Source organism: Neophocaena asiaeorientalis, unplaced genomic scaffold (assembly GCF_003031525.2).
Source record: "Neophocaena asiaeorientalis asiaeorientalis breed wild unplaced genomic scaffold, Neophocaena_asiaeorientalis_V1.1 scaffold40, whole genome shotgun sequence".
In the NCBI taxonomy this organism is placed as follows: Eukaryota; Metazoa; Chordata; class Mammalia; order Artiodactyla; family Phocoenidae; genus Neophocaena; species Neophocaena asiaeorientalis.
The window spans coordinates 3,288,147-3,315,215 of NW_020185335.1; the positions used below are offsets into that span (position 1 = coordinate 3,288,147).

The 27,069-nt window shown below is 38.2% G+C and overlaps 1 protein-coding gene across 1 annotated transcript in view; it reads right to left on the reverse strand.

The window, feature by feature from the left end:
* Positions 1-27,069, reverse strand: part of GLG1 (golgi glycoprotein 1) — a 150,461-nt gene that overhangs the window by 47,626 nt on the left and 75,766 nt on the right. The window contains exons 2-4 of the mRNA XM_024735478.1: positions 17,814-17,846; positions 4,712-4,798; positions 662-877 (exon numbers count right to left, since the gene is read on the reverse strand). Coding sequence (XP_024591246.1) covers positions 662-877; positions 4,712-4,798; positions 17,814-17,846 — 336 coding nt within the window. The remainder of the gene's footprint in view (positions 1-661; positions 878-4,711; positions 4,799-17,813; positions 17,847-27,069) is intronic.

Consider the following 27,069-nt stretch of genomic DNA (forward strand, 5'->3'; position numbering starts at 1 on the left):
GCAAACAAATTCAGCATTAACCTGGCTGAACCTCCATTGTGACCCTCTGGACAACAGACTAATAAGGACAAAAATAAGATCAGATATAATTAAGGAAGAAGAACCTAGGTAGTTATTTTCTTTCCTGTCTTTACTGAAACTAGTTCTCCTGAGATGAACATAACATATATCACATTTACAGACTAGCTTTCTTCTGAGAAACTAAAAGTACCTTCCATATTTTTAAATTTTCTAATTTTTAAATACATTATCTTCTTTTATACTGGTGTGCTTACTAAGTAATTTTTTTTATGGCAACAGTGAGGTATATGCAAAGAAAGGTTAGAGAACTTGAGTCCCTCCTAATCCAACTACTTTTCCCACAGGACTACTGAATACTTTTCTAGAGGAACTTTATAGGTAACCAGCAGCTGGTTTTGCATTTTGAAGCTAACACTAATCTTAGCAGATATTAATTCCTCTACTCCCCCATACAGTATCGAAACATTTTGTTACAAACAGATGAAGTGTACCCACAGGCCAACTAGCCTTAGATATTGGGGCTGTCTGGACCTCGGCTTTAAGTCTACCTCTAGCCCTAAATTTTTCCATGCCAGTCATACAAAGCTTTTCATCCATCGAGTCTGTAAGACCCCTTTGGTGAAGGCAGTGTGGTAGATACCTTTTCTCCAAGCCGAATGCTCCCACATTTCAGAATGTTGATGTCATTTTTACAGTCATCCATGAAGCCACAGATCAGACGGTAATCACTGAAAATGATGGCTGTCATCTTGGTGATGTATTGGTGACACTGGTACTCAGTGATGTTGCCTCGGTGATCCACCAAGCAGGAAACCAAGTAACCTTTTCCAACTGGTTCATCAGCACACTCTTTGATCTGCTCAAAGGAAAGTGGCTGTTTTACACAAGTATTCTATTCTCTTACCAAACAACTTTTACAAAAGAGAGAATGACATTTTCTTGTTTCTTCTTCCGGGGAAGAAAAAGGAAAACACTTAGAAATGCTTGTGTTTTAAAGAAAATCGTGTGCCATGCCTACTCAGATCGTTGCACCTTCTAGGAAATACCTGATTAATATGCTTTGCAAGAAAATACATACATATACAAATGCTTAGGTAGAAGTCATGTTTAAATGGAGTAAAAAGAGCTTTTTAAAAATTTTCAGCTTTGTTGAGAAAGTTGATTAAAATGTATTTATTGAAAAGAGCTTTTGACAGCTCTTTTTATAATGATTCTACTGAGAAGTCCCTTTATCCATGCAAAGAACACAATGGACAGTGAGAAGATTAGTCTAAGGAATAGGTCTGAAAAACAGGTGCAGAACTAAAGTCTAGTTGCATATCCCAAGCCAAGCTACACAGCAAACTACTAATGTTAGGTAAACCTAATGACCAAGGGGAGGGAGGGAGGAAGGCGTACTATTACCTCTTGACATGACATTAATGTGTTCTGAATTAACTATGGATTTGGACATATGTTTTTGAACCTAGTAGAATCCCAGCTTCAACACTGTGGTCTAGAACAGAAATATGTTTAAATATGATGTTTAGGGACTTCCCTGGTGGCGCAGTGGTTAAGAATCTGCTTGCCAATGCAGGGAACACGCGTTCCAGCCCTGGTCCGGGAAGATCCCACATGCTGCGGAGCAACTAAGCCCGTTTGCCACAACTACTGAGCCCGCGCTCCAGAGCCCGCAAACCACAACTACTGAAGCCCACGCACCTAGAGCTCGTGCTCCGCAACAAGAGAAGCCACTGCAGTGAGAAGCCCGCGCACTACAACAAAGAGTAGCTCCCACTTGCCGCAACTAGAGAAAGCCCGCACGTAGCAACAAAGACCCAATGCAGCCAAAAATAAATAATAAATAAATAAATTTATTTTAAAAAAATGATGTTCAGTGCAGTCTGGCAAGAAGTTTGGGAAGGGGAAGGCCATTGCAAGTCTAATTTGGGTGGTTTAGACATATGATCTAGTGGATCAAGCACAGCGTGACTCCACATGGGTAGTGTTCCTGCAAAGTACACAAAATCACAAGCGCTAATGAAGGAAAATAGCCCCAAAATGTTGAAATTCAGGCATAAAAAAGTGAAATCTACTTACAGGGTTTTAAGCTTGAATTATAAAGCAGAGAAGGTTGTTTAGAAAAAGCCTGTTGCATTTGGAGCAATTAAAAAAAAAAGGCAGTTTTGACAAGAGGAAGGAGCCAAATGTAAATGTCTGTTTCCAATATAAATGAGAAGGAAAAAAAAAATGAGAAGGGAATATTTTACTGGTTTTTTTGAAACCAATAGAGACCATTCTCTACTATTACACCACCTATGGTAACCATGTACACTTGATAAGATAAATACAATCTCCTTTTCCAAAAGGTGCTAGGTGAAGGATATACCACATACTAATTGTCCTATGGGCCGATGGGTCTCTTCATGTCTAACCCCAGGATTAAATCCAGAGCAAGTCAAAGACTCAGTTCAAGAGAGGAAATCGTGTTTACTTTTGAAGAAGCAAACCTGGAAATTTAAATAGCCTCACACTGGCTTCAAGAGGCAGCAGAGATCTTCAACAGTCAACAAGCTGAATGCAATGTTTTCAGCTTAACATTGAGCTCTTTTTTTGGGGTGATGCCTAAAGAGAGGGCCGTGAATGTATTTCCAAGAAAAGGGTTTTTTGTTTGTTTGTGATTTTTTTTAAAGCAAAACAGAGGTAAGTTTCAAAAGTAAAAGGAGAAATAGCTACTTGAAAATCTCAGCATTTGTAATTCAACCACTGGAAAAACCCTGCATGAAAAATACAGGACTAGTGGCAGACACCTGGGTTTTAAAACAATGAAGTAGAAGTATTCGTATAGGCTCTAATACTGGGCAATCAATGGTTTAAAACTCTGAAGAAAGACCAAGAGACATTTTGAATTGGAGCCTCAATAAGAAATTAAATGTATATTTAGCTTCAATCACCTGAGATTTTACTGAAACACCTATTTGTTCACCACCAATTACAACCAGATGTAGTGTCTGAATTAAAAGTGTATGCTTTTCTTCAACCACTCTATTGGAGAGAAGTCTAATAAAAGTCTAATAAAAGAAATTTCTAAGATTAACAGCAAAAAACAGCATTAAATCGTCAACGTATTTATGAATGGGAGTAAACGCTGAAGTGGCTGGGGAGCAGATTCTTAAGGTGCCATTAAAAAATGCTATAGTCACTCTATTTTTGACATGAGGCAGGAGAAAAGCAGGCAATATTTGACTTAATCATGGAGAGTAAATAAAAAGTTTGGTTGGCAGTCTTCAGTATTCTTATGATGTTGTTTTCCTCCTTGGAAGGATTCCAAAATTAAGAAAGAAGATAAGAGGGAGATGTAGAATAAAATGTTTTGTTGGCAACTATGTTCTTCCTGATATTTAGTTTCCTTGACTCCAGTATAATCTCCCTCTAGGGAGGGAGAAGTGTCCCTGTTACATTAATCTTTTATAAAACCACAACACCCCAAAAGGTTACAAGAGGGCCATAACGTAACATGTACATTACAAGGAAGCCAGTTTCATTTTATAAATATAGATGGATAAAACCAGCAAAGGGGGAGATTATTCTGATGAATCTGCATAATCTATGAGCTAAATTTCCACATGGCACTCAAACTGGTATGTACACGGGTCACATAGGGAGTTTGAGGTGCATAATACTGAACCTAGGAGCTGAAGATCAATGTTTTAAAATAAGCTATTCTATTCTGAAGCCCCAACGCATATGAAGAAAGGTCACTGCTTTAAAAGAATAAATCATATCTGATTCAGTAGTAGAAAGTCTGAGGAAGAAAACAGGTTCCACAAGATCCCATAATGACGAAAGTTAGGAACACAAGCTGAGGACTTATCTGGTTGGAGTAGTCTTCCTTAAGACCTCAGGAGAAAATGGTCCTGAATTAAGTCATCAATAGGGTAGTTTGGGGACAAATCTATATGATGCAAGATCTGTGATTAACTTTGAGGTAAAAAAATAGCAACTATTTTTTTTGTGATTCTTTCAGTATGAAGAAATCCCCAGCTTCATGGAATTTCTATCACTAATTCTAAAAAATAAAATAAATTAAAATAAAAATTTCAATACCACAATTTTCACTAATATTATTTGATATTTACACTGAGCCAAGAGAAATGATTGAAAAATATCACCAATTAGCATCCATATAATGTTATACATTTTTAGTAACTATTTTTGTTTTTATACTCAATATCCATTTATAACAATATATACAATCTTTTTACAAACCTTTTTAATGCTAACTCCTATTATTTGAAGCATATGCCCTGTGGTTCAACTGGTCCAAGTGCATAGCCAAAACACTTAGGAATGTTTATCAGCCTCCTGGGGAAACCATTCTGATACGCCTCAGTCATAAGCAGATTGTACAATGTGTGAGAGCACTGACTGATGACAGAAGTGATTGTATTCTCCATTTGGGGACAAAAAGAGCCTGATTTCCAACTTGTCTGAATCAACAGTATCTTACTGTAAGCGTAGGTGAATGTTAAGAAAAAGAAGTCTAATTACACCCCTTTAGCCTATCTCTGAGCCAAGACATATGTTAATTCCAAGAAAAGTAAAGTAACTGAATCAGTCATTCCTCCCTTAATGACTGGTCTGGTCAACAGATGTAATTTTCGCTTCTAAGTCATTAAATATGCACAAAATTCTTTCTTTCACAACCTACCTCTGATATGGTAGACTTGCAAACCTCTCTGGCCACAGATTCAAATTTGGGATCTGTAGTTAGGTTCAGCTTATAATTCCATAACAACTAGGTATAAGAGAAAAACAAAACAAAGAAGCCAAAAAAACTCCAGTTAGAATAGTATGAAATTTAACATCAATGGTTACTATAAATGATAAAATTCCATTATACAGAGTCAGATAAAACACATTCACACTTCAGTTAACAAACAAAAAGATTAAATGTCACTGTATTTACAGATAAAAGGAAAAAATGTGCAGACAAAATAAAACACTACCATTCGGACATACATTTTTCTCTTTTTACTTAAGGACAAATTTTTTTTTAAGTCAGGAAAATAATTAAAATAATTAAAAATTCCTGATAAGGGTTTCAGAGAAAATATAAATAGGTTGTATATGCAAAATTCTTAAATCAAAAAGTCTAACCCAGAAGCTCAAGAATTGGTAGGTTTAGTTGCAGATTTCACAATCAACAGTGCTTTTCACACATCATTTTTATGAAGGAGTGTTGTCCAGAGTCTAGTCTCCTGACACATCTTTCTTTATTCCTCTAAAACCCTCAACTTGACATATACACGATAAGGTCTATTTTACACAACTGTTTTAACATGTCTTAAGCTATGAAACCTCTAAATCCATTACTATTCATGGGTGAGGGCTGAATATTACTTTATTTTTGCAGCTTCAGTTTAAAAATTTCAATACATGATTCAATTCCTGAAAAGTAGCAAAAATGAGCTCTTAAACTCTGCTCGGATGGAGAGACAGAGCAGGGGCTTTGTATGACGTAGAACATGAAGAGGTTTGGGGGGTGGAGGGGCAGTTCACAAGCTTTTCTTTCAGATGGCTGCACTCCAAGACTAAAGAATACAATCACTCATTCACTGATTCATTCAAACATCTGCTTAGCACTTCTTATGATGTACCACACACAGTCTAATCTCAAGGGCTTCATAGGTTATTACAGGAAACAGAAGCAAATGTTTGAGCACATACTGTGTTAGGAACTGGGAGTTGAAACAGGAGGAGAAAGACAAACACTGTCCAGTGGTGGCTATGGTAATAGCAGGTAATGTGTATTTGGTTAATGGCATCACAAGGTGCCACAGCAGTACAGGGGAGGAGTACCCCACACTGCAGTAGGGGGTTTGGTCAGGGAAGGTTTACCAGAGAAAGTGCTATCTACGATGAAATCTGAAAAATTAGTAGCAGTTAGCCATATTAAAAAGGGTAAGAAGACTGTTTTAAGTAAATAAAGCAGCATGTGTGGAAGCTCATTGGAATGGGAAGCAGGGCATGTTAGACGAACTGAAAGTCCAATGGAGGATTGACTCTGGAGACACAGGCCAGGACCAGATCATAAAGCCCTTGTAAGTCACGTCTGAACTTTAACCCAAGAGTAATGGGGAGTCACTAAAAGGGAAATAAGGGAGTGACATGACCGGATTTGCTTTTTAGAAGCAGAACAGAAGCTAATATAAAGTGCATTAGGAAACAACACAAAAACAGGCAGTAAATTCCGCATAAGAGTGCTGAGGAAGATTTTGTGAAGAAATAAAATATAAAAGATGAGTAGGATTTCTTCTCCTCCCTCCTCAAAACCAAAAAACAAAGAAAAGCAATAAAAAACTCTAATCGCCCAACTATCATCAATAAGTGAGTTTTCAGAAAAAGGGTTAAGAATCTGGCTACTATCTATAATGAAAGTTTTAAGAGGATGGGACTTTTGCCTTGTTTACTACTATATGCCCAGTGCCTAGAAGAGTGCATGCAACATATAGGCATTGATAAATATTTGTTGAATGGATCAACAAAATAACAAATCTATACCATGATAAGTTCAACCAATAGGACATATAAGGCCAAACTGAGAATAGATATAGGAGAAGCTTAGTTCTAACTGAAGGCACGCCTCCTGGCTCCTCAGAAGTAGATCCCATGATTCAAAAGATGTGGTTAGAACTGGACAAATATATTTTACTATTTATCTATCTATTACCATCTATCTAAGTCAGTACTACATGGTAATTAAATGTTATATTTTAAAATTAAGGCAACACATTCTGATTATATATGTACATCAAACCAAAGACAGATTAAAAATGTCCTCCTTATTGAGTGACTTGCAGGTGACCCAATGGCATTTCTTCCATGTAAAAAAAAAACAGAAAAAAAGAAAAAGAAAGAAAGAGAAAGAAAGAAAAAAAGGGAAAATGCAAGAAAGAAAAAAGTTGTTTGGTACTTAGAGTTGGAGTGAACAGCAACAAATGTCAAAAAAAATAAATACAAACCACAGAGTATTTCCTTACTTTATCTAATGCAAACTCAGATGTCCTATGATTGGGCTAGAAACAGATTTTCTGACAAAAACCATTCAGATAATCATTTAGATCTTTTGAATGTCTTTAACTTTTAATTTGGAACCTTATTTGTTCTGATAATAGGTGTAAATTTCCTTACAAACAGGACTCCTCCCAGATAAGTATGATACTATTGTCTAATGCTAAATATTCTACCTCTTGTCTTCTTTTCACGTTTTCAGTTATAATTCATATACCATAAAATTCACGATTTTAAAGTGTACAATTCAGTGTTTTTTTAATATATGGTTGACATTTGAACAACGGCCACATTAGGGGCACCAACCCTCTGTGAAGTTGAAAATCTGAGTATAATTTATAGGGGGCCCTCTGCATCCACAGTTCCCCATGCTCAGATTCCTGCAGTACTGCAGTATTTACTCCTGAAAAAAAACCTGTGTATAAGTGGACCCGTGCAGTTCAAACCTGTGTCATTCGAGGGTCAACTGTATTCACAAGGGTGCATAACCATCACCACTTTCTAATTCAAGAACATTCTCATCACCCCAGCAGAAACCCCATGCCTGTTCTATCACTCGCCATCCTCCCTACTCCCATCCTTTACAACCATTAATCTACTTTCTGGTCTTTCACTTTTAATATGACTTATTAATGCTTTATTATTCTCTTTCAGGAATATAGGTAAAAAGGGAATTCAACATAGGTTGCCACAAGTACATTTTCCTCTAGAAAACAGATAAACACACATTACACTTGATTACTGAGAGGTGACTATTTACACCATATTTGATAAGTGTCCTTTCCTCTGAGTGGCTATAATCAACTAAGAAAAATAACTGCAATTTGACAATAAATACTATTGGTTAGCATGATGTATTTCAGCTTCAATTTCCTTAAATTTAAGAGTCTCATCTTTGAATCCATCTACACACCCAACTCCCTCCCCCAAATATGTACTGAGTAACTACTATAATCTGAGTATTGTGTTAGGCGACAAAGTTGAGACAGGTGGAAGTAAAAAAAAATTTAAAAAGCCACTGTCTTAGTACTCAAGAAGCTCAACCACAGGAAACAAAAGATGGAAGAGTTCGATTGGGAAGAAAATAAGCAATAAAAACACAGTGTGATAAATGTGGTAACAGAAGCATGCAGAAGATATTATGGGAATACAAGGAAAGAACATATCACAGTGATTGTGGAGGAGGGATAGGTGAGGCTGGTAGTGGTCAAGCTATAATGGGCCAGGAGTAAGAAGGAATTTTGTCAGATGAACTGAGGAAGACTGGGGTTCTAGGACTGCAAGGGTAGAAAGGACAGAAAGAATAATGATAACTTCTGGGAATCCCACAGTTCAGAATGGCTGGAGTTGAGGGTATGAAAGATCAGGGGAGAAGGGGTGTTAGATCACACTATTAAAGAATCTGGATTTTACCTTAAAGGAAATGAGAGGCTAATGGATAATTTTAATCAGAGAACTCAAAAGATGAACTCTGGTTTATAGAGAAGGGCTACACTGAGGGGGTTAGTAGGCCAGTTAAAAGGCAAGAGTTTTTGGATGGGAGAAGATAGGATATATTTGAGATATTTATTTAGAATAATGACAAGATTTGGGTGTGGGGAGTGAAGGAAAATTCTTTTTTTTAATTTTAATTTTTATTGGAGTATAGTTAACTTACAGTATTGTGTTAGTTTCAGGTGCAGAGCAAAGTGAATCTGTTATACATATACATATATCTACTCTTCTTTAGATTCTTTTCCCATATAGGCCATTACAGAGAATTGAGTAGAGTTCCCAGTGCTATACAGTAGGTCCTTATTAGTTATCTATTTTATATATAGTAGTGTGTATATGTCAATCCCAATATTCCAATTTATCCCTCTCCCCTGCCTTACCCCCTGGTAACCAGAGGTTTGTTTTCTACATCTGTAACTCTATTTGTTTCTTGTAGGTAAGTTCATTTGTACCCTTTTTTTTTAAGACTCCACATATAAGCAATATCATATGATATTTGTCTTTCTCTGTCTGACTTATGAGTTGGAATGAAGGAAAATTCTTCCTTCACAGTCAAGCTCCTTTAAAGTATAGTCTAAGTTTATTTAATCTACTTACTCTTCCATTCATCCTTAAAATTTTTAAAATCAAAGCTGTGTGTTTAGTTAAATAGTCAAAGGTAGTCAATCTAAACAAACAAGCAGTCCCCACAAAGTCCCTTTCTAAAGTCCTACTCATTACCCAGAGACAATTCTTTTAGCTTTTTCTTATGGTAATTACCTCCATACTTTTAAGCTATTAAATTGCTACTTCCTGACCTGTTAGTTTTAGATACTGTATAATAGCTTTATACTATAGAAGGCAAGGAATGAACTCTTACACCCTCTTCCTGATCCCAATCCTCCCAATATAGTTAAATCATAATGCCATTACTCAGTATTTACGTTATTATGTAAAAATACTATATATAATGAGCCATATAGAATATTATATTTCTTTCAATTTTTAGTTTGTCATGTAGTTAACAGTCATTTATTTCATAAGCCTATTTTCGATATACCCATTACTAATTAATCCCCCATCTCTTCACTGGAAAAGCAAATCTCTCAAAATGTTCAAATGCTTCAAGTGATCTCTCAGGTGAGACATTCCTCTTGGAGTCTTCTGTCTTCCTGCTTCAGTCAGGACTGGTTGCCATCTAAGCCTCTGCACAGGTGTCATCCTTCACCATCATCCTTGGAACTCCTTTGCTTTTTCTTAGGCTGATGCACTAATTACTGGATTCTTTAGTTTTCTTTGTCTTGCTGTATTCCCTCATTTTGGTGAAGCACATCCTCTAGTAGCTTTATGAGAAAACATGTATGGGTAGTAAATGTCTTGAAAAATTTTATGTATGAAATGTCTATTTTGTATTATCTTGACTAAATATAATTTTTCCTCAGAATTTTAAAGGCACTGGTCTACTCTCTTCTAGTTTCCAGTAATGCTAATGAGAAGTATCATATTACTCAAACTCCCAGTACTTTAATTATTATTTTTGTCTCTGAAAGCTTTTGAGATCTTTTATTTACTCCCAGGGTTCTTTTCAGAACCCTAAAATTGGTTTGGGTTATCTTTCCATCCATGGTGTGAGGCACTCATGGGCACTTTTAATCTAGAAACTCATCCTTCAGTTCTTGGAAATTTTCTCATATTATTCATTCAAGTTTTTTCTTTTTTTTTGGCATGGCTAATATATACCAGGCACCACTCAAGACAGATGTGAGCAAAGAAGGGCAAAATCCCTGCCCTCAAGTAGTTTACACTGTATGAAGGAGAGAAAGATAATATGCAAATGATCAAATAAATAGATCAGGTATTGAATGCTATAAAGAAAATTAAGCTAGTATAAAAGAACTGAAGTGACGGGTGAGGGGTGCTTTAATAGAGGGGGACAAGGAAAATGAACATCCTGAAAAGGTGACTGTTCCATGATGAACAGCAAATGCAAAAGACCTAAGTCAGGCACATTCTGTGAATATCTGAGGGATAGCGAGGAGGCTGCTTGTGGCCTAAGTAGAGTTATCAAGGCGGACAGTGGTAGAAGAGGCCAAGGAGCAGGTCTCTACTCTCTGCATGTGTTGTAGGCCACTGTTAAGGACCTGGGAGTTTTAATAAGTGAGAAAAAAGCTTCTGGGGTTTTGGGCAGAGACGAAATATGACCTGACTGTTAGAGGAATCATTCAGGCTGTAGCATGGAGTACAGACTGTAGAGGGACAAGGGCAGAAGAAGGGAGACTACTTAGGAGGCTATTAAAGAAGCACAAAAGAGAACTGACAATGGCTTGAACTAGGGGGTACCAGTGAAAATGGTCAGATTCAGGACACATTTCAAAAGGAGCAGCCAGACAGCAAGGCTGCTAACAGACTGAATGTGGGATATAAGAGGACAAGAGGACTCAAGGTTTTTGATTTGAGCAATGGGAAGAACTGAGATTGGGAAGACTGTAACAAGAGAGGTTTAGAGGTAGAAAATCAAGAGTTCAGTTCTAGAAATGACTGTGAGACAGCGTAGAAATGTGAAATCAGCACTTGGAGTCTGGAGTTTGTGGAAAGGTCTGTGCTGGATAAAAGACAGGAACCACAAACTGTCAGTCAGCAGGGCAGCATCAATTGTTCCTCTCCAATGGGAGTCATGGCAACAGTCTATGTAGCCATCTGGCGGTATCTTCTCTCCAAATGACAGCTCAGGTGTGAGAAGACAACACTCCCAACAGGCACTGGAAGAGGTAGTTTTGGCTTAGAAACCTCAAGCCCCATGCGAGCCATTATCTGTTGAAACAGCCCTCTGGGCATAGTTTCCAGGATCCCTGCAAGGAACACACACACCCAGGTACAAGAGTCACCACATTCAGGGAAACCTATAGTATGGCACCCCCAATGAGTATTTATAATTCATTTATAGTTCTCCCCAATCCATATAGAATTTACCAATCAGGGTCATTTTTATCTTAAGTAATACTGCCTTGAACCTTAGTTGGTATTTTACCCTTATTAGGTCACCAAGGAACTGAGCTACATAGTTAACAGGACTGAAATTCTCCTGAAGGGGAAAGAAAGGTTTTGTTAACTGTTTACTCACAGGGCTATTATGAGATGCTATAAATGTTCCTTACATGTATAGACAGATACATAAGCATTTCTGTGGGGTAAGTACCTGGAAGTGAAAAGGCTGTATTATATACTATGCCTAAGTTCCGCTTTACTAAGTAATACCCAACAGCTTTCAAAGTAGTTACACTAATTTACATTATCACTATCAGTATTTGAAAACTCCGTTATTCTAGTATATGTGCTGCCGAAACGATCACGAAAGCTCCCTTATTTTATATTCACAGTAATGCTTGGTATTAACACTGTTGGTCTTTTGAATTTTAGCAATTCTAATGGTGAATGTAGATACTAGTATCTCACTCAGGTTTTAATTTCCATTTCCCTGATTATTAATGAGGATGAGCACCTTTCCATTTATTTGTAGATCATTCAAGTATCACCTTTAAGATATGGATGTTCAAGTATTTTACCCATTTTTCTTTTCTTTCTTTCTTTTTGTTTTTAATTAAGGGCTTATCCTAAATTTGTCCATCCAGTAGTTATATTGTATCTTAAGGAACAATTTCTATTTTAAAAAAATTCAATTTATTTAAACTAAAACAACAACATCAAAAACCAGCTCACCCATTTCTCCCACCTCTGGCAGCCACCAATCTGTTCTCTGTATCTATGAGCTTGGTGTTGTTTTTTTTTGTTTTGTTTTTAAGATTCCACATAAAAGATCGTATAGTATATGTCTTTGTCTGACTTATTTCAATAGCATAATGCCCTCGAGGTCCATACATGTTGTTTCAAGTGGCAAGATTTCCTTCCTTTTACGGCTGAATAATATTCCATTGTGTGTGTGTGTGTATGTATATGTATACACACATTTTCTTAACCACTGAACACTTATATTGTTTCCATATCTTGGATATTGTAAATAATGCTGCAATGAACATGAGGGTGCACATATCTTTCTGAGTTAGTGTTTTCATTACCTTCAGATAAATACCCAGAAGTGGATCATATGGTAGTTCTATTTTTAACTTTTTGAGGAACCTCCACACTGCAGTGGCTGTATCAATTTGCATTCCCACCAATAGTACACAAAGGTTCCCTTTTCTCCACCTCCTCACCAATACTTGTTATTTCTAGTCCTTTTGATGACAGCCATTCTAACGGGTTTGTGGTGACATCTCGTGATTTGGTTTCTCTGATGATTATCTTTTCATGTACCTATTGGTCATCTGTATGTCTTTTTTGGAAAAGTGTTTATACAGATCTTCTGTTCATTCTTTAATTGGGTTTTTTTGTTTGTTTGTATGAGTTGTATGAGTTCTTTATACATTTTGGATGTTAGCCCCTTATCTGATATTTGATTTGCAAATATTTTCTCCCATTCAGTAGGCTGCCTTTTAATTTTCTTGGTGGTTTCCTTTGCTGTGCAGAAGCTTTTTAGTCTGATATAGCCTCGCCTTATTTTTGCTTTTGGTGTCACATTCAAAAACCATCACCAAGACCTATGAAAGAGCTTACTGCCGTTTTTTTCCTAAGAGTTTTATGGTCTCAGGTCTTGAGTTAATTTCTGTGTCTGGTGTAAGGCAGTGGTCCACTTTTCTCAATACCATTTACTGAAGAGACTGTTCTTTTCCCCACTACATATTCTTGGCTCCTTTGTTGTAAACTAACTGACATATATGCATGGGTTTATTTCTGGGATCTATATTCTGTTCCACTGATCTATGTGTCTATTTTTATGCCAATACCATATTGTTTTAATTACTATAGCTTTGTAATATAGTTTGAAATCAGGGCGTGTGATGCTTTCAGCTTCTTTCTTCTTTCTCACGACTGCTTTGGCTATCTGGGGTCTTTTATGGTTCCAAACAAATTTTAGGATTGTTTGTTCTATTTCTGTGAAAAATGTCATTGGAATTTTGATAGGAATTGCACAGAATCTGTATATTGCTTTGAGTAGTATGAACATTTTAACAATACTAATTCCACCAACCCATGAGCATGGAATATCTTTTCATTTATTTATGTCTTCTTCAATTTCTTTCAGTAATGTCTTGTAGTTTTCAATATACAGGTCGTCTTTCACCTCCTTGATTAAATTTATCTTCTCCATTTTTCTATTCTGTTGTCTTTTCTTTCTTTCTTTTTTTTAAAATTTATTTTATCTATTTTATTTTTGGCTGCGTTGGGTCTTTGTTGTTGCGCACGGGCTTTCTCTAGTTGCGGTGAGCAGAGGCTACTCTTTGTTGCGGTGTGCGGTCTTCTCATGGCAGTGGCTTCTCTTGTTGCAGAGCACGGGCTCTAGGTGCGCGGACTTCAGTAGTTGTGGCTCGCAGGCTCTAGAGCACAGGCTCAGTGGTTGTGGCGCACGGGCTTAGTTGCTCCACAGCATGTGGGATCTTCCCAGACCAGGGCTCAAACCTGTGTCCCCTGCATTGGCAGGGGGATTCTTTTCTTTTTTTTACTAGTTAAGACTTTTTAATATTCATTTTATTTATTATCTTGTATTTTTGGCTGCGTTGGGTCTTCATTATTGCATGCAGGCCTTCTCCAGTTGTGGCGAGCAGGGGCCACTCCTCACTGGGGTGTGCAGGCCTCTCACCGCAGTGGTCCCTCCTGCCATGGAGCACGGGCTCCAGACGCGCAGGCTCAGTAGTTGTGGCTCACGGGCTCTAGAAAGCAGGCTCAGCAGTTGTGGCACACAGGCCCCGCTGTTCTGCAGCATGCGGGATCTTCCCGGACCAGGGCTAGAACCCGTGTCCCCCTGCGCTGGCAGGCGAATTCTTAACCACTGCGCCACCAGGGAAGCCCTGTTGTCTTTTCTTTATTGCTTTGTATGAATTCTTCATATATTCTGCACATACTGTCACATAAGGATTAAAATATTTTTTCCTTCTCTATGGCTTGCCTTTTCACACTCTTAATACTATATTTAATGAAACAAACTTTAATATAATCTGATTTATCAATCTTTTGCTTTTGCTTACTGCTTTTTGTTTCCCATTTATTAAATCTTTGCTTATCCCACATAGTCTCTTATGTTATCTTCTAGAAGTTTTATTATTATACTTTTCACCTTTAGATCTATAATGCATCTAGAATAGATTTCTGTGAATGGTGTGCAGTAAGGATTTAGATTTTTTTATTCGAGTGTCTATCTATATATGAGTCTGTTTCTGGACTCATTCTGTTTCACTGGTCTACTTGTTGACCCCTGTGCCTCTGCCACACTGCCTTAATTATTGCTACTTTAAGTCTTCAATCAGGTGGTGAAATTCTCTCTGCTTGGTTGTTTTCAAGACTTTTGGCTATTATTGGTCAAAACTGTGTTCCCATGTAAATTTAAGAATCAGCTTACTATTTTTTGAAACAACAAAAATGGGACCGTACAGAATCTGTAATTTGGTAAGAGCTGACGTCTTTATAATATTGAGTCTTCCAACTCACTAGCATAGTATATATTAATATATCTCTTCATTTATTTAGGTGTTCAAATTTCTCTGAATAATATTTTACAGTTATCTGTAGAGATGTCTTACATACTTTTGTTAGATTTATTCTTATGTATTTGATGCTTTATATGCTATTTTAAATAGTTTTACTTTTAAATTCACTTTAGGGCTTCCCTGGTGGCAGAGTGGTTAAGAATCTGCCTGCCAATGCAGGGGACACGGGTTTGAGCTCTGGTCCGGGAAGATTCCACATGCCGTGGACCAACTAAGCCTGTATGCCACAACTACTGAGCCTGCGCTCTACAGCCCGTGTGCCACAACTACTGAAGTCCACACACCTAGAGCCCATGTTCCACAACGAGAGAAGCCACAGCAATGAGAAACCCGCGTGCCGCAACGAAGAGTAGCTCCTGCTTGCTGCAACTACAGAAAGCCCACGCACAGCAATGAAGACCCAACACAGTCAAAAATAAATAAATAAATAAATTTATAAAAATAAAATAAAAACTTTAATGGGAAAAATTATAATGCATTCCATCCCAACCCAAGTGTATTAGTTTGGTAGGGCTGCTGTAACAAAATACCATAAACTGGGTGGCTTAAACAACAAAAATTTATTTGCTCACAAATCTGGAGGGTAGAAGTCTGAGATCAAGGTGTCAGTAGTACCAATTTCTTCTGAGGGCTCTCATCTTGACTTGTAGATGTCCATCTTCTCCTGTGTCTGTGCCCTAATCTCTCTTTATTAGGACATCAACCTTTCCGTTTTCTGTATACTATTTGTCCCCATTTTCAGCGGTGTAATATCCTTTGGAGATCAGCTTCTTTCTCCACCCCTCTGGAGCTTCTTTCTGGGCTTCCTCTCTGTCAGATTCAGTCTATTAATAGATTTTTGAGGATATTTTCCTAATCTTTTGCTTAATAAATAATGCCATAATAATGCCATAACAAATATCATTTTAAGTCGCCTGCTTTATAAAGAAGTTTTTCTTATTTATATTCCTATCCATAGGCTAGAGCAGAGTTTAGCAAACTTTTCCCGCAAGGGCCCGAAAGTAAATATTTTAGGTTTTCAGGAAACTATAGTCACTGTTGTAACTACTCAACCTTGCCATTATAACATGGAAAGCAGCTACAGTATGTAACTGAATGAGTGTGGCTGTGTTCCAATAAAACTTTATGCATAAAAACAGGCAGTGTGGTCTGGATTTGGCCAATGGGTAGCCATTGACTGGTGGGCTAGAGAATGCTTAAATCTCCATATGCTTGTCAATACTGTATATTTATCAAATTTTTAATATTTGTTAATCAGATGGATAAAAACAGTGTACTCATTTTTCTTTTAATTTTCACACTTTAAACTATGAAAGAACTGAAATTTTTGTTGTTTACTGGACATCTTCTTCTTTCCCTGTGAATAGTCTATTTATGTCTGTTTTCTATGTTTATTAACAGCACTTTCTATTAAAGAATGTAGTCTTTTTCATTTGCACTGCAAATATTTTTTCATAATTTACGTAATATTTTTGAGGAAAAAACCCTCAAATCTCTTTTTTGAGTTTTTTTTTTAAAGATTTTTTTTTCTTTGATGTGGACCATTTTTAAAGTTGTTATTGAATTTGTTACAATATTGCTCTGTTTTATGCTTTGGTTTTTTGGCCACGAGGCATGTGGGATCTTAGCTCCCAACCAGGGATTGAACCTGCACCCCCTGCATTGGAAGGTGAAGTCTTTACCACCAGGGAAGTCCCCTTTTCTGAGGTTTTAATGCAATCAGATTTATAAATCTTTTTTTTTCTTTAAATATTTTTTGAGGTTGTATCATGTTTTAAAAACCCTACCCTCTGTTCATGTTTTCTTCTACTACTCTTGTGGTTTTATTTTTACTTTAAATCTCTGACCTATCTAGACCTTCCTTAGAATAAGTAGTGAACTTAGGCAGCCAACCTGCTTCTCTATTCTTGCAGTCTCCCATTCAAACTATCAAATAATGTGGACACAGAGTGATTTCAGATATATAACTACTCCTCTTTTGAGACACAACTCAAGTATCATCTCCACTATTAAGTGTTTCCTGACATCAACCCACCTGGGCAAAAGTCACTCTTGTGTCCCCATTGTACTCTTACAAGTTTCTGCCGAAGCACCTGGTACTTTTTGCACAGATTTGATTTCACGTCACTCTCCTTTTAATGTCAGACTGTATGTAATATGGGGAGATATATAGACACTGAATGTATTACAAATATATATATGACACATATATATGACATTGAATGTATTAATCGTAGTTATCTCTGGAGTTCTTATCTGCTAACTCTAATATATGTCTCTATCTTCAAGGTGCTTATTTGTGTGTCTTTGTTTCTACCACAGTGTTTGGCACACAGTAGATGACTGTATGATGACTAAATGAAACAACTTTAAAATACAAAACTCTACAATTATAAGCCTGACATGCAAAGAAACAATTTCATATGGTAGCTGTAACTGAAGAAAAATTTAAACTTAAGTATATTAATATTATTTGGCAGAGCCTATTGATTTCGACAATAGAGGAGTAGGTATAGATTTACCATAAATGAGGTTAATCACCCTCTTGTTAAGATTAAGTGAATTTAAGAAAACATTATGCTTCCCAGAACAACAGGAAAAGCATCCCAATATCTATCATCATATATATAAAGCACGTAAGGTGAATTATGGAAAATCCATACTTACATGATTGCAGTCTGAAGAAATTTCATTTTCAGGCTAAAAGGAAAAAAAAGAAGAGATGATGTTAAAAAAAATATCCTCTCAAGTTTTCAAACACCACCAAAATAAACTCAAAACAAGAAATCTGAATATTCAACTGAATATAATACTTCAATATGAGGAGTAAAATGGGGCTTATACATCTTTTAGATTGTTGAGGAGAAATATACCAGAAAAGGATGAGACATAGTCCCTTCCCAATCAATGGTACGATCTGGAAATTGGGAAAATGGAGAAGGAGGTACTAAAGACATAAAGCAAGAGTGACAGAAGGATCCTTACATAATACTTCATAATTCTGAAAGCTGAAGAGAATCAGGCACAATACAGGTGCCCTCGCTTTAAAGAAAGTTAGATATCTGGAAAAAAGAAGGCTTATTAAAGAGGGCAAAAAAGGTCTGACAATGATTTAAAAATTAGTCTCACATGTCACCATTAGGGGAAGTGAGGTGGTGGGTAAATGGGACCTCTACGTCTATGTTTGTAACGTCTTATGAGTCTATAATCTTGCAGGTCTATGATTAAAAATACAAAGTTTAAAAAAACAGAAATTATTTATATATTCCCATGAATACATTTGCTCATAAAGCCAGGTACATATAACAGAGATAAAATGAACTTTCAATTCTGTGACAAAAAAGTAGACTAGGTTAGGCCTTATATTGAATACCTTTGCCATACACGTCTCCTTTAATTTCCTTGTTCATACCATTAAAGGAGATACAATTGTCATAATGCACGCCATAATAAAGCACTATTTCCTTTGAGATTCCATAGTACTCCAACCTGCTCAAACAAAGTAAATTGTGTCCCCTCTATGAAATATTCCTGACATAGGCTGTAAAAGATGCCACTTTCAAAATAAAAAGATTCTCCCTATTCAAGGATAGAAATAAGGCAATACAGAAAACAGTAAATATTAACAAATTAAGCAGACACACCTAGCATCACTTTAGGAAGAAAAAGGTTTCTAGGGAACTATTCATTCCACTACATTATTTAGCAGGCATTAATTCTAATGTACAAACTCATTTTTGTACTTACTTATAAAATATTATATTAAAATTGACTTTAATTAGATTGCTAGGCAATCGTGAGATTATAACACACCACTTCTGAACTTTCTCCTTCCTTGTCTAAGTAAGAATAGATATTTTAATGTCTTTCTGAGGTGTCTTTCTACTGCTTTTTTTTTTTTTTTTTCTTTGCGGTACGCAGGCCTCTCACTGTTGTGGCCTCTCCCATCGTGGAGTACAGGCTCCGGACGCGTAGGCTAGGCTCAGCAGCCATGGCTCACGGGCCCAGCCGCTCCGTGGCATGTAGAATCCTCCCGGACCGGGTCACGAACCCGTGTGCCCTGCATCGGCACGCGGACTCTCAACCACTGCGCCACCAGGGAAGCCCCTGAGGTGTCTTTCTAAATCTTAGAAGTCAGCCTCCATACTATGAGTTAATCTAGCTTAACTCTGTTCCCTTCACTGAAATTCCAAGTGCTTAACTTATAGCCCTTAACAGTTTATTTGCAAGAATACTTTATTTTGTACAGGCAGTTTTCTACCTTATCCCCTTTTAATCTATCCTTTCAATTTTTTCCAATCAATCAGTAATTCTAGCTCTTTCTCAAAGCACAGACGGCAATTTAATACCATTAGCATCTCTACTTGTGTTCATTTCTATTAAATGATAACTTTGGATTAAAGGGGCATTCTTGAAAGAAATTCAGAGCATTGGAGAATCTTCAAAGTAAAGTAGTCAAAGAAGATTTAAGTTACCCATGGAAAAAAAGCATTGCCATATTTACAGTCCATAGGACTTACATCAGCAAATTAATGATTGTTTTAATGTCTTACTTTCCTACAGTGATAGAATGGATTATTTCCCCCAGTTTTCTACTTTTCTTTAATAGGATTTGATATCCAGATCCTTCGCTCTGTAACTCTGCATAGCCTCCTGCTGTGGAATGAGTATATACCCTGCTCCACTGATGTTAGGTTAGGCCACTGACTTGCTTTGGCCAATGGGATTTTAGCAGGCATAATATGAGAAGAGGCTTTAAATGTGCTTGGGTGGTTTGGCTTGTACTCTCGCACTCCTGACATTCCCGATGCGAACAACACGTACAGAGAGCTGCTAGTACAAGGAAAAGGAGAGACACGTGGAGCAGACCTAAACCTAACCCGTAGCCCAGGGCACAGCCACCCCAACTGACCTGCACAGCCATGAGCAAGAAGAATAAATATTTGTCATTATAAGCCCTTGAAATTTTGAGGGTGTTTGTAATGAAGAAAAAAATGACTAATAAGCCCATCAGGCAAATGAAATAAGAAAAATCTCAAAACCTTTAAGTTGTAATTGGTAACTGCAATGGTTTAATTTAGTGAATTATATTAGTAAGTACAGAATACTACACCTTCTATGAAGGAATGACACAGTCCACAGAGACATAAGTGAACTGCAAATGTGGAGGTCAGTGTTTGGTTTTCACCTCTCTCGCTGTATCAATTTGCAATTGACAATAAACTGGCTTATTTTTTTCTTTCTAGATTTAGTTTTTCTACCCACAAAGAGAAGACAATATAGCAGTGCCATGAAAACAAGGTTATGATGTTAAGCCACTGAGATTCACTGAACTGAACAGCTATAAAGAATTTCTAAGTGTAATTATGAATAATTACTCTTATAAATTTAAAAGCGCCTTTAGAATCAAAGGACAAAGTAGTGGTTCAGAGGAACAGAAAAGAGACTTGCAGAATATAAAATATAAAGTAGTATACCCAAACAGTGGGAACATGAATAATGCCAGCACAAACTAACTTTAGAGAAAGTATAAAGAGAAAATGCTATGGTTTGGCACTCAGCCATTTGATAAGAAACTAAAAGACAGAAATTTCAAGGAACAAAAACAAACATGGGTGCTGACACAGGTCTGGTTCTGAGCCTACACCATGGCCATGAGGTCCCAATCAAGTCACTTCATCAGACGTTATCTATTTCTGCAAATCTGTAAATGCAGATAGGCTTGATGATCTTTAATCTTAGAATAAGAATAGTATGAGGACTAACACCAGAATTACTAAGGTGAAAAAAGGCTGAGAATTTTTTCCTTTTATTAACAATCAGTGAAATAATACTCTGAAATGATCCTAAGAAATCAATCAACAAGTAAAAACTGAATAATTATGAAGTACCCAAAACTGTGCTACGCATTGCTGTGGGATACAGAAGAAAGGTAAGACACAAATTGTCCCTAAGCTCAGGTAGTTTACAATCCAGTTATAGAAATAAAATGGTGAAATCAAGCAAGTAAGCAAGAGCAGGGACTTGAGCTAGGCCTGAAGGTTTAGAGAGAAGAATGATTTCCAAAGGGGATGCAAGTTAGATGATCCCCTGGTGCTCAGGAAGAAAATAATGGACCTCTCTTTTTTGAAAAGCTCATGCTTTAATTTATACTTTAATGTTTTTATAATATATGTTAGAATAATTAATATTTTATGAATATATATCTACTAGAGTATGCTCAGTAATTTTTTCAAATGATAAGAACATGATCAAGATAGAAAACTGAGAGTTGAAACCTTTCCTCTCACCAGTTTAGGAGTCCTATACCCATCCCTACCCCTTCAAATCAGAGGCAAAGTGAAGGTTCCTAGCTGTGGAAGCAGTAAATTAGAAGCTAAGCTTTGCCACATTATTAGCTGCTCTCTATTACTCTGGAGATAGAAATCTGGACTTTGAAAAGACTCTTACATCAAGTGTTCCCTCTTTGGAATTAAAATAATTGTCCTCTTAACAACAGAAAACTGGGAGGAGAAAAATTTATGAAAAGCCCCACAAATAACTTTCTGTTAAATTAATGATCAAATTTTGGAAAAGAGACTGCTGAAGTTACATATATTAATATCAAAAAAGAAATGATTATGAATAAAGGAAAGAGAAAAAGAAGAAAATGTGAAGCATCCCCCCAACCAAACACAGCAGTGACTAAAATAGAGAAGGAACTCAGTTAATGTTGAATGAATGATGCAGCAACAGCACTGTAGGAGAGACAAGTCCTGAGTACTTGGAGACACCTGCCTGACTCCAATAAAGAATCTGATGGGGGCTTCCCTGGTGGCCCAGTGGTTCAGAGTCCGCCTGCCGATGCAGGGGCTGTGGGTTCGTGCCCCGGTCTGGGAGGATCCCACGTGCCGCGGAGTGGCTGGGCCCGTGGGCCATGGCTGCTGGGCCTGCGCGTCTGGAGCCTGTGCTCCGCAACGGGGGAGGCCAAAGCAGTGAGAGGCCCGCGTACCGCAAAAAAAACCAAAAAAAAAAAACCAGGGGCAAAATCAAGAATGGCGTACTAGGAGGACACAGAATTCGCGTCTCCTCACAACTAGGGCACCTACCAGGCACTGGTGGGGGACCATGGACACCTAAGGGGATGGGAGGAACCCCTAGTGACTGGGTAGGACGTGGGGTGTGGGGGTAGTGAAGGGGGAGGAGAAGTGGAGGCGGGATGGGACTGGCGCCCCTGAGGGGTGGCTGTGGGAGGGGAAGGTACCCCACGCCCAAAAGGGGAAATTGGGGAACCACTGGGACGGCAGAGGATCAAAAGGGAGCATGGCCAGGTTTACCATGCCCACGTGGGACCCTGGGAGACTGCTGAAGACCCAGGCCTGATCCTCTGCCCACAGAGGCCCCCTCCAGCTGTGCAGGTCCTGAGGGAGTAGGAGGAAGGCAAGACAGAGTAAAAGTAAAGGCCGTACCTCCAGGACCGGCACCCCTGAGGAGCGGCTAGGGGAGGTGAGGAGCTCCTACACCAAGCGGTACCCACCCCTGTTAGGGGGCGAGAACCTGGGAGAGAAGGTGGGGGAGGGGCGCAGAGGAACAGAAGGGAACGTGGCCAGTGCGTCCCCTGTCCACTTAGGCACCGGGAAGACTGTTGGGCTCCCGGGCCTAGCCCTCTGTCCTCGGAGCCTCCCTCTTGTGCACAGAGCCCAAGCCCCGCCCCTACACCCCCACCCAGGGCCCCACCTCTACACTGGGAGACCCCGTCCAATGAGCTGGGCCTAAACCCCACCCACACACCCTCAATCAGGGCCCTACCTCCAAACTCCGGAACCCCACACTCCAGAGGCCCTCCTTTGGATGTGCTGCCTCTCCCCTTCCCCAGGTCCTAAGCAGAGGCCCCACCCCACGCTGCAAAGAGACCTAAACTCCACCCCCATAGCCAAGGCCTTTTTCTTTTTCCTTTTATTTTTTCCTCTTTTAGATTGGGGTTCTGTTTTACCTTGTTGATTCATTGTTGTTGATTCTTTTATATTTTTATTTTTCCTAATAAATCTTTTATTTTTCTAATTTTATTTTATTTTTTATACTTTGTTAGTGATCTCTCCTTTTGGCTTGTTGCCCTCCCCCCTCTTTCTTTTCTTTTTTCTGCTGTGGTTTTATTTTACCTTACTGCAGTTGTTTCAATTATAGTTTTATTTTTCCTAATATATTTTTTATCCTTCTAATTTTATTTTGTTTCTTATTCTTTGATATTGTACAGCTCTTTTTTTTCTTTCTTTCTTCGTTTTTATTTCACCACGCCACGAAACTTGCAGGATCTTGGTCCCCAGGCTGGAGGTCGTGTATGAGCTCCTGTGGTGGGAGCTCCGAGTCCAAACCACTGGACTAATAGAGAACCTCAGACCCCAGGGAATATCAACTGGAGTGAGGCCTCCCGGAGGTCCTCATCTCAGCACCAAGATCCAGCTCTATCTAACTGCCTGCAAACTGGAGTGCTAGATGTCTCAGGCCAAACAACCAGTAAGACAGGACTACAGTACCACCCATCAAAAAAAAAAAAAAAAAAAGAAATGACAAAAAAATATGTTACAGATGAAGGAGCAAGGTAAAAACCTACAAGACCAAATAAATGAAGATGAACTAGGTAACCTACCTGAAAAAGAATGCAGAGTAATGATAGTAAAGATGATCCAAAATCTTGGAAACAGAATGGAGAAAATACAAGAAAAATTTAACAAGGATCTAGAAGAACTAAAGAGCAAACAAACAGTGATGAACAACAGTTACTGAAATCAAAAATACTCTAGAAGGAATCAATAGCAGAATAACTGAGACAGAAGAACGGATAAGTGAGCTGGAAGATAAAATGGTGGAAATAACTGCCAGGGAGCAGAAAAAAGAAAAAAGAATGAAAAGAATTGAGGACAGTCTCAGAGACCTCTGGGACAACATTAAACGCACCAACATTCGAATTATAGGGGTCCCAGGAGAAGACAAGAAAAAGAAAGGGTCTGAGAAAATATTTGAAGAGATTATAGCTGAAAACTTCCTTAACATGGGAAAGGAAATAGTGAATCAAGTCCAGGAAGCACAGGGACTACCATACAGGATAAACCGAAAGAGAAACACACAGAGATACATATTAATCAAACTATCAAAAATTAAATACAACAGGCTTCCCTGGTGGCTCAGTGGTTAAGAATCTGCCTGCCAATGCAGGGGACACGGGTTCAAGCCCTGGTCTGGGAAGATCCCACATGACGCGGAGCAACTAAGCCCATACGCCACAACTACCGAGCCTGCGCTCTAGAGCCCACAGGCCACAACTACTGAAGCCCGCGTGCCTAGAGCCCGAGCTCGGCAGCAAGAGAGGCCACTACAATGAGAAGGCTGCGCACTGCAACGAAGAGTAGCTCCCGCTCACCGCAACTAGAGAAAGCCCGTGTGCAGCAATGAAGACCCAACGCAGCCAAAAATAAATAAATAAGATAAACTTATGTAAAAATTAAATACAAAGAAAAAATATTAAAAGCAGCAAGGGAAAAGCAACAAATAACATACAAGGGAATCCCCATAAGGTTAACAGCTGATTTTTTTAGAAGAAACTCTGCAAGCCAGAAGGGAGTGGCAGGACATATTTAAAGTGATGAATGGGAAAAACCTACAACCATGATTACTCTACCCAGCAAGGATCTCATTCAGATTTGACAGAGAAATTAAAACCTTTACAGACAAGCAAAAGCTAAGAGAATTCAGCACCACCAAACCAGCTTTACAACAAATGCTAAAGGAACTTCTCTAGGCAGGAAACACAAGAGAATGAAAAGCCCTACAATAACAAGCCCAAAACAATTAAGAAAATGGTAATAGGAACATACATATTAATAATTACCTTAAATGTAAACGGATTAAATGCTCCAACCAAAAGACTCAGACTGGCTGAATGGATAAAAAAAAAAGACCCATACATATGCTGTCTACAAGACACCACTTCAGACCTAGGGACACATACAGACTGAAAGTGAGGGGTTGGAAAAAGATTCCATGCAAATGGAAATCAAAAGAAAGCTGGAGTAGCAATTCTCATATCTGACAAAATAGACTTTAAAATAAAGACTGTTACAAGAGACAAAAAAGGACACTACATAATGATCAAGGGATCAATCCAACAAGAAGATATAACAACTGTAAATATTTATGCAGCCAACACAGGAGCACCTCAATACGTAAGGCAAATGCTAATAACAGCCATAAAAGGGGAAATGGACAGTAAGAAAATAATAGTAGGGGACTTTAAGTGGGGACACCCCACTTTCACCAATGGACAGATAATCCAAAATGAAAATAAATAAGGAAACACAAGCTTTAAATGACATATTAAACAAGATGGACTTAATTGATATTTATAGTACATTCCATCCAAAAACAACAGAATACACTTTCTTCTCAAGTGCTCATGGAACATTCTCCAGGATAGACCGTATCTTGGGTCACAAATCAAGCCTTGGTAAATTTAAGAAAATTGAAATCGTATCAAGTATCTCTTCTGACCACAAAGCTATGAGACTAGATATGAATTACAGGAAAAAACTGTAAAAAATACAAACACATGGAGGCTAAAGAATACACTACTTAATAACCAAGAGATCACTGAAGAAACCAAAGAGGAAATCAAAAAATACCTAGAAACAAATGACAATGAAAACACGACGACTCAAAACCTATGGGATGCAGCAAAAGCACTTCTAAGAGGGAAGTTTATAGCAATACAATCCTACCTCAAGAAACAAGAAGAATCTCAAATAAACAACCCAACCTTACACCTAAAGCAATTAGAGAAAGAACAACAAAAAAACCCCCAAAGTTAGCAGAAGGAAAGAAATCATAAAGATCAGTTCAGAAATAAAAGGAAACAACAGCAAAGATCAATGAAACTAAAACCTGGTTCTTTGAGAAGATAAACAAAATTGATAAACCATTAGCCAGACTCTTCAAGAAAAAAGGAAGACTCAAATCAACAATTAGAAATGAAAAAGGAGAAGTAACAACTGACACTGTAGAAATACAAAGGATCCTGAGAGATTACTACAAGCAACTATATGCCAATAAAATGGACAACCTGGAAGAAATGGACAAATTCTTAGAAAAGCACAACCTTCCGACACTGAAACAGGAAGAAACAGAAAATATAAACAGACCAATCACAAGCAGTGAAACTGAGACTGTGATTAAAAATCTTCCAACAAGCAAAAGCCCAGGGCCAGATGGCTTCACAGGCAAATTCTATCAAACATATAGAGAAGAGTTAACACCTATCCTTCTCAAACTCTTCCAAAATATAGCAGAGGGAGGAACACTCCCAAACTCATTCTATGAGGCCACCATCACCCTGATACCAAAACCAAAGATGTCACAAAAAAAGAAAACTACAGGCCAATATCTCTGATAAACATAGATGCAAAAATCCTCAACAAAATACTAGCAAACAGAATCCAACAGCACATTAAAAGGATCATACAGGGACTTCCCTGGTGGCTCAATGGTTAGGAATCTGCCCGCCAATGCAGGGGACACGGGTTCAATCCCTGGCTCGGGAGGATCCCACATGCCATGAAGCAACTGGCCCATGTGCCACAACTACTGGGTTTGCACTCTGGAGCCCACGAGCCACAAGTGCTGAGACCATGTGCCACGGCTGCTGAGGCCCGCACACCTGGAGCCCATGCTCTGCAACAGGAAAAGCCACTGTAGTGAGAGGCACATGCACTGCAACAAAGAGTAGCCCCTGCTCACAGCAACTAGAGAGAGCCTGTGCACAGCAACAAAGACCCAACACAGACAAAAATAAATAAATAAAATATAAAAAAAAAAATTAAAAAAAAACTTAAAAATAAAAAAGGATCACACACCATGATCAAGTGGGGTTTATCCCAGGAATGCAAGGATTCTT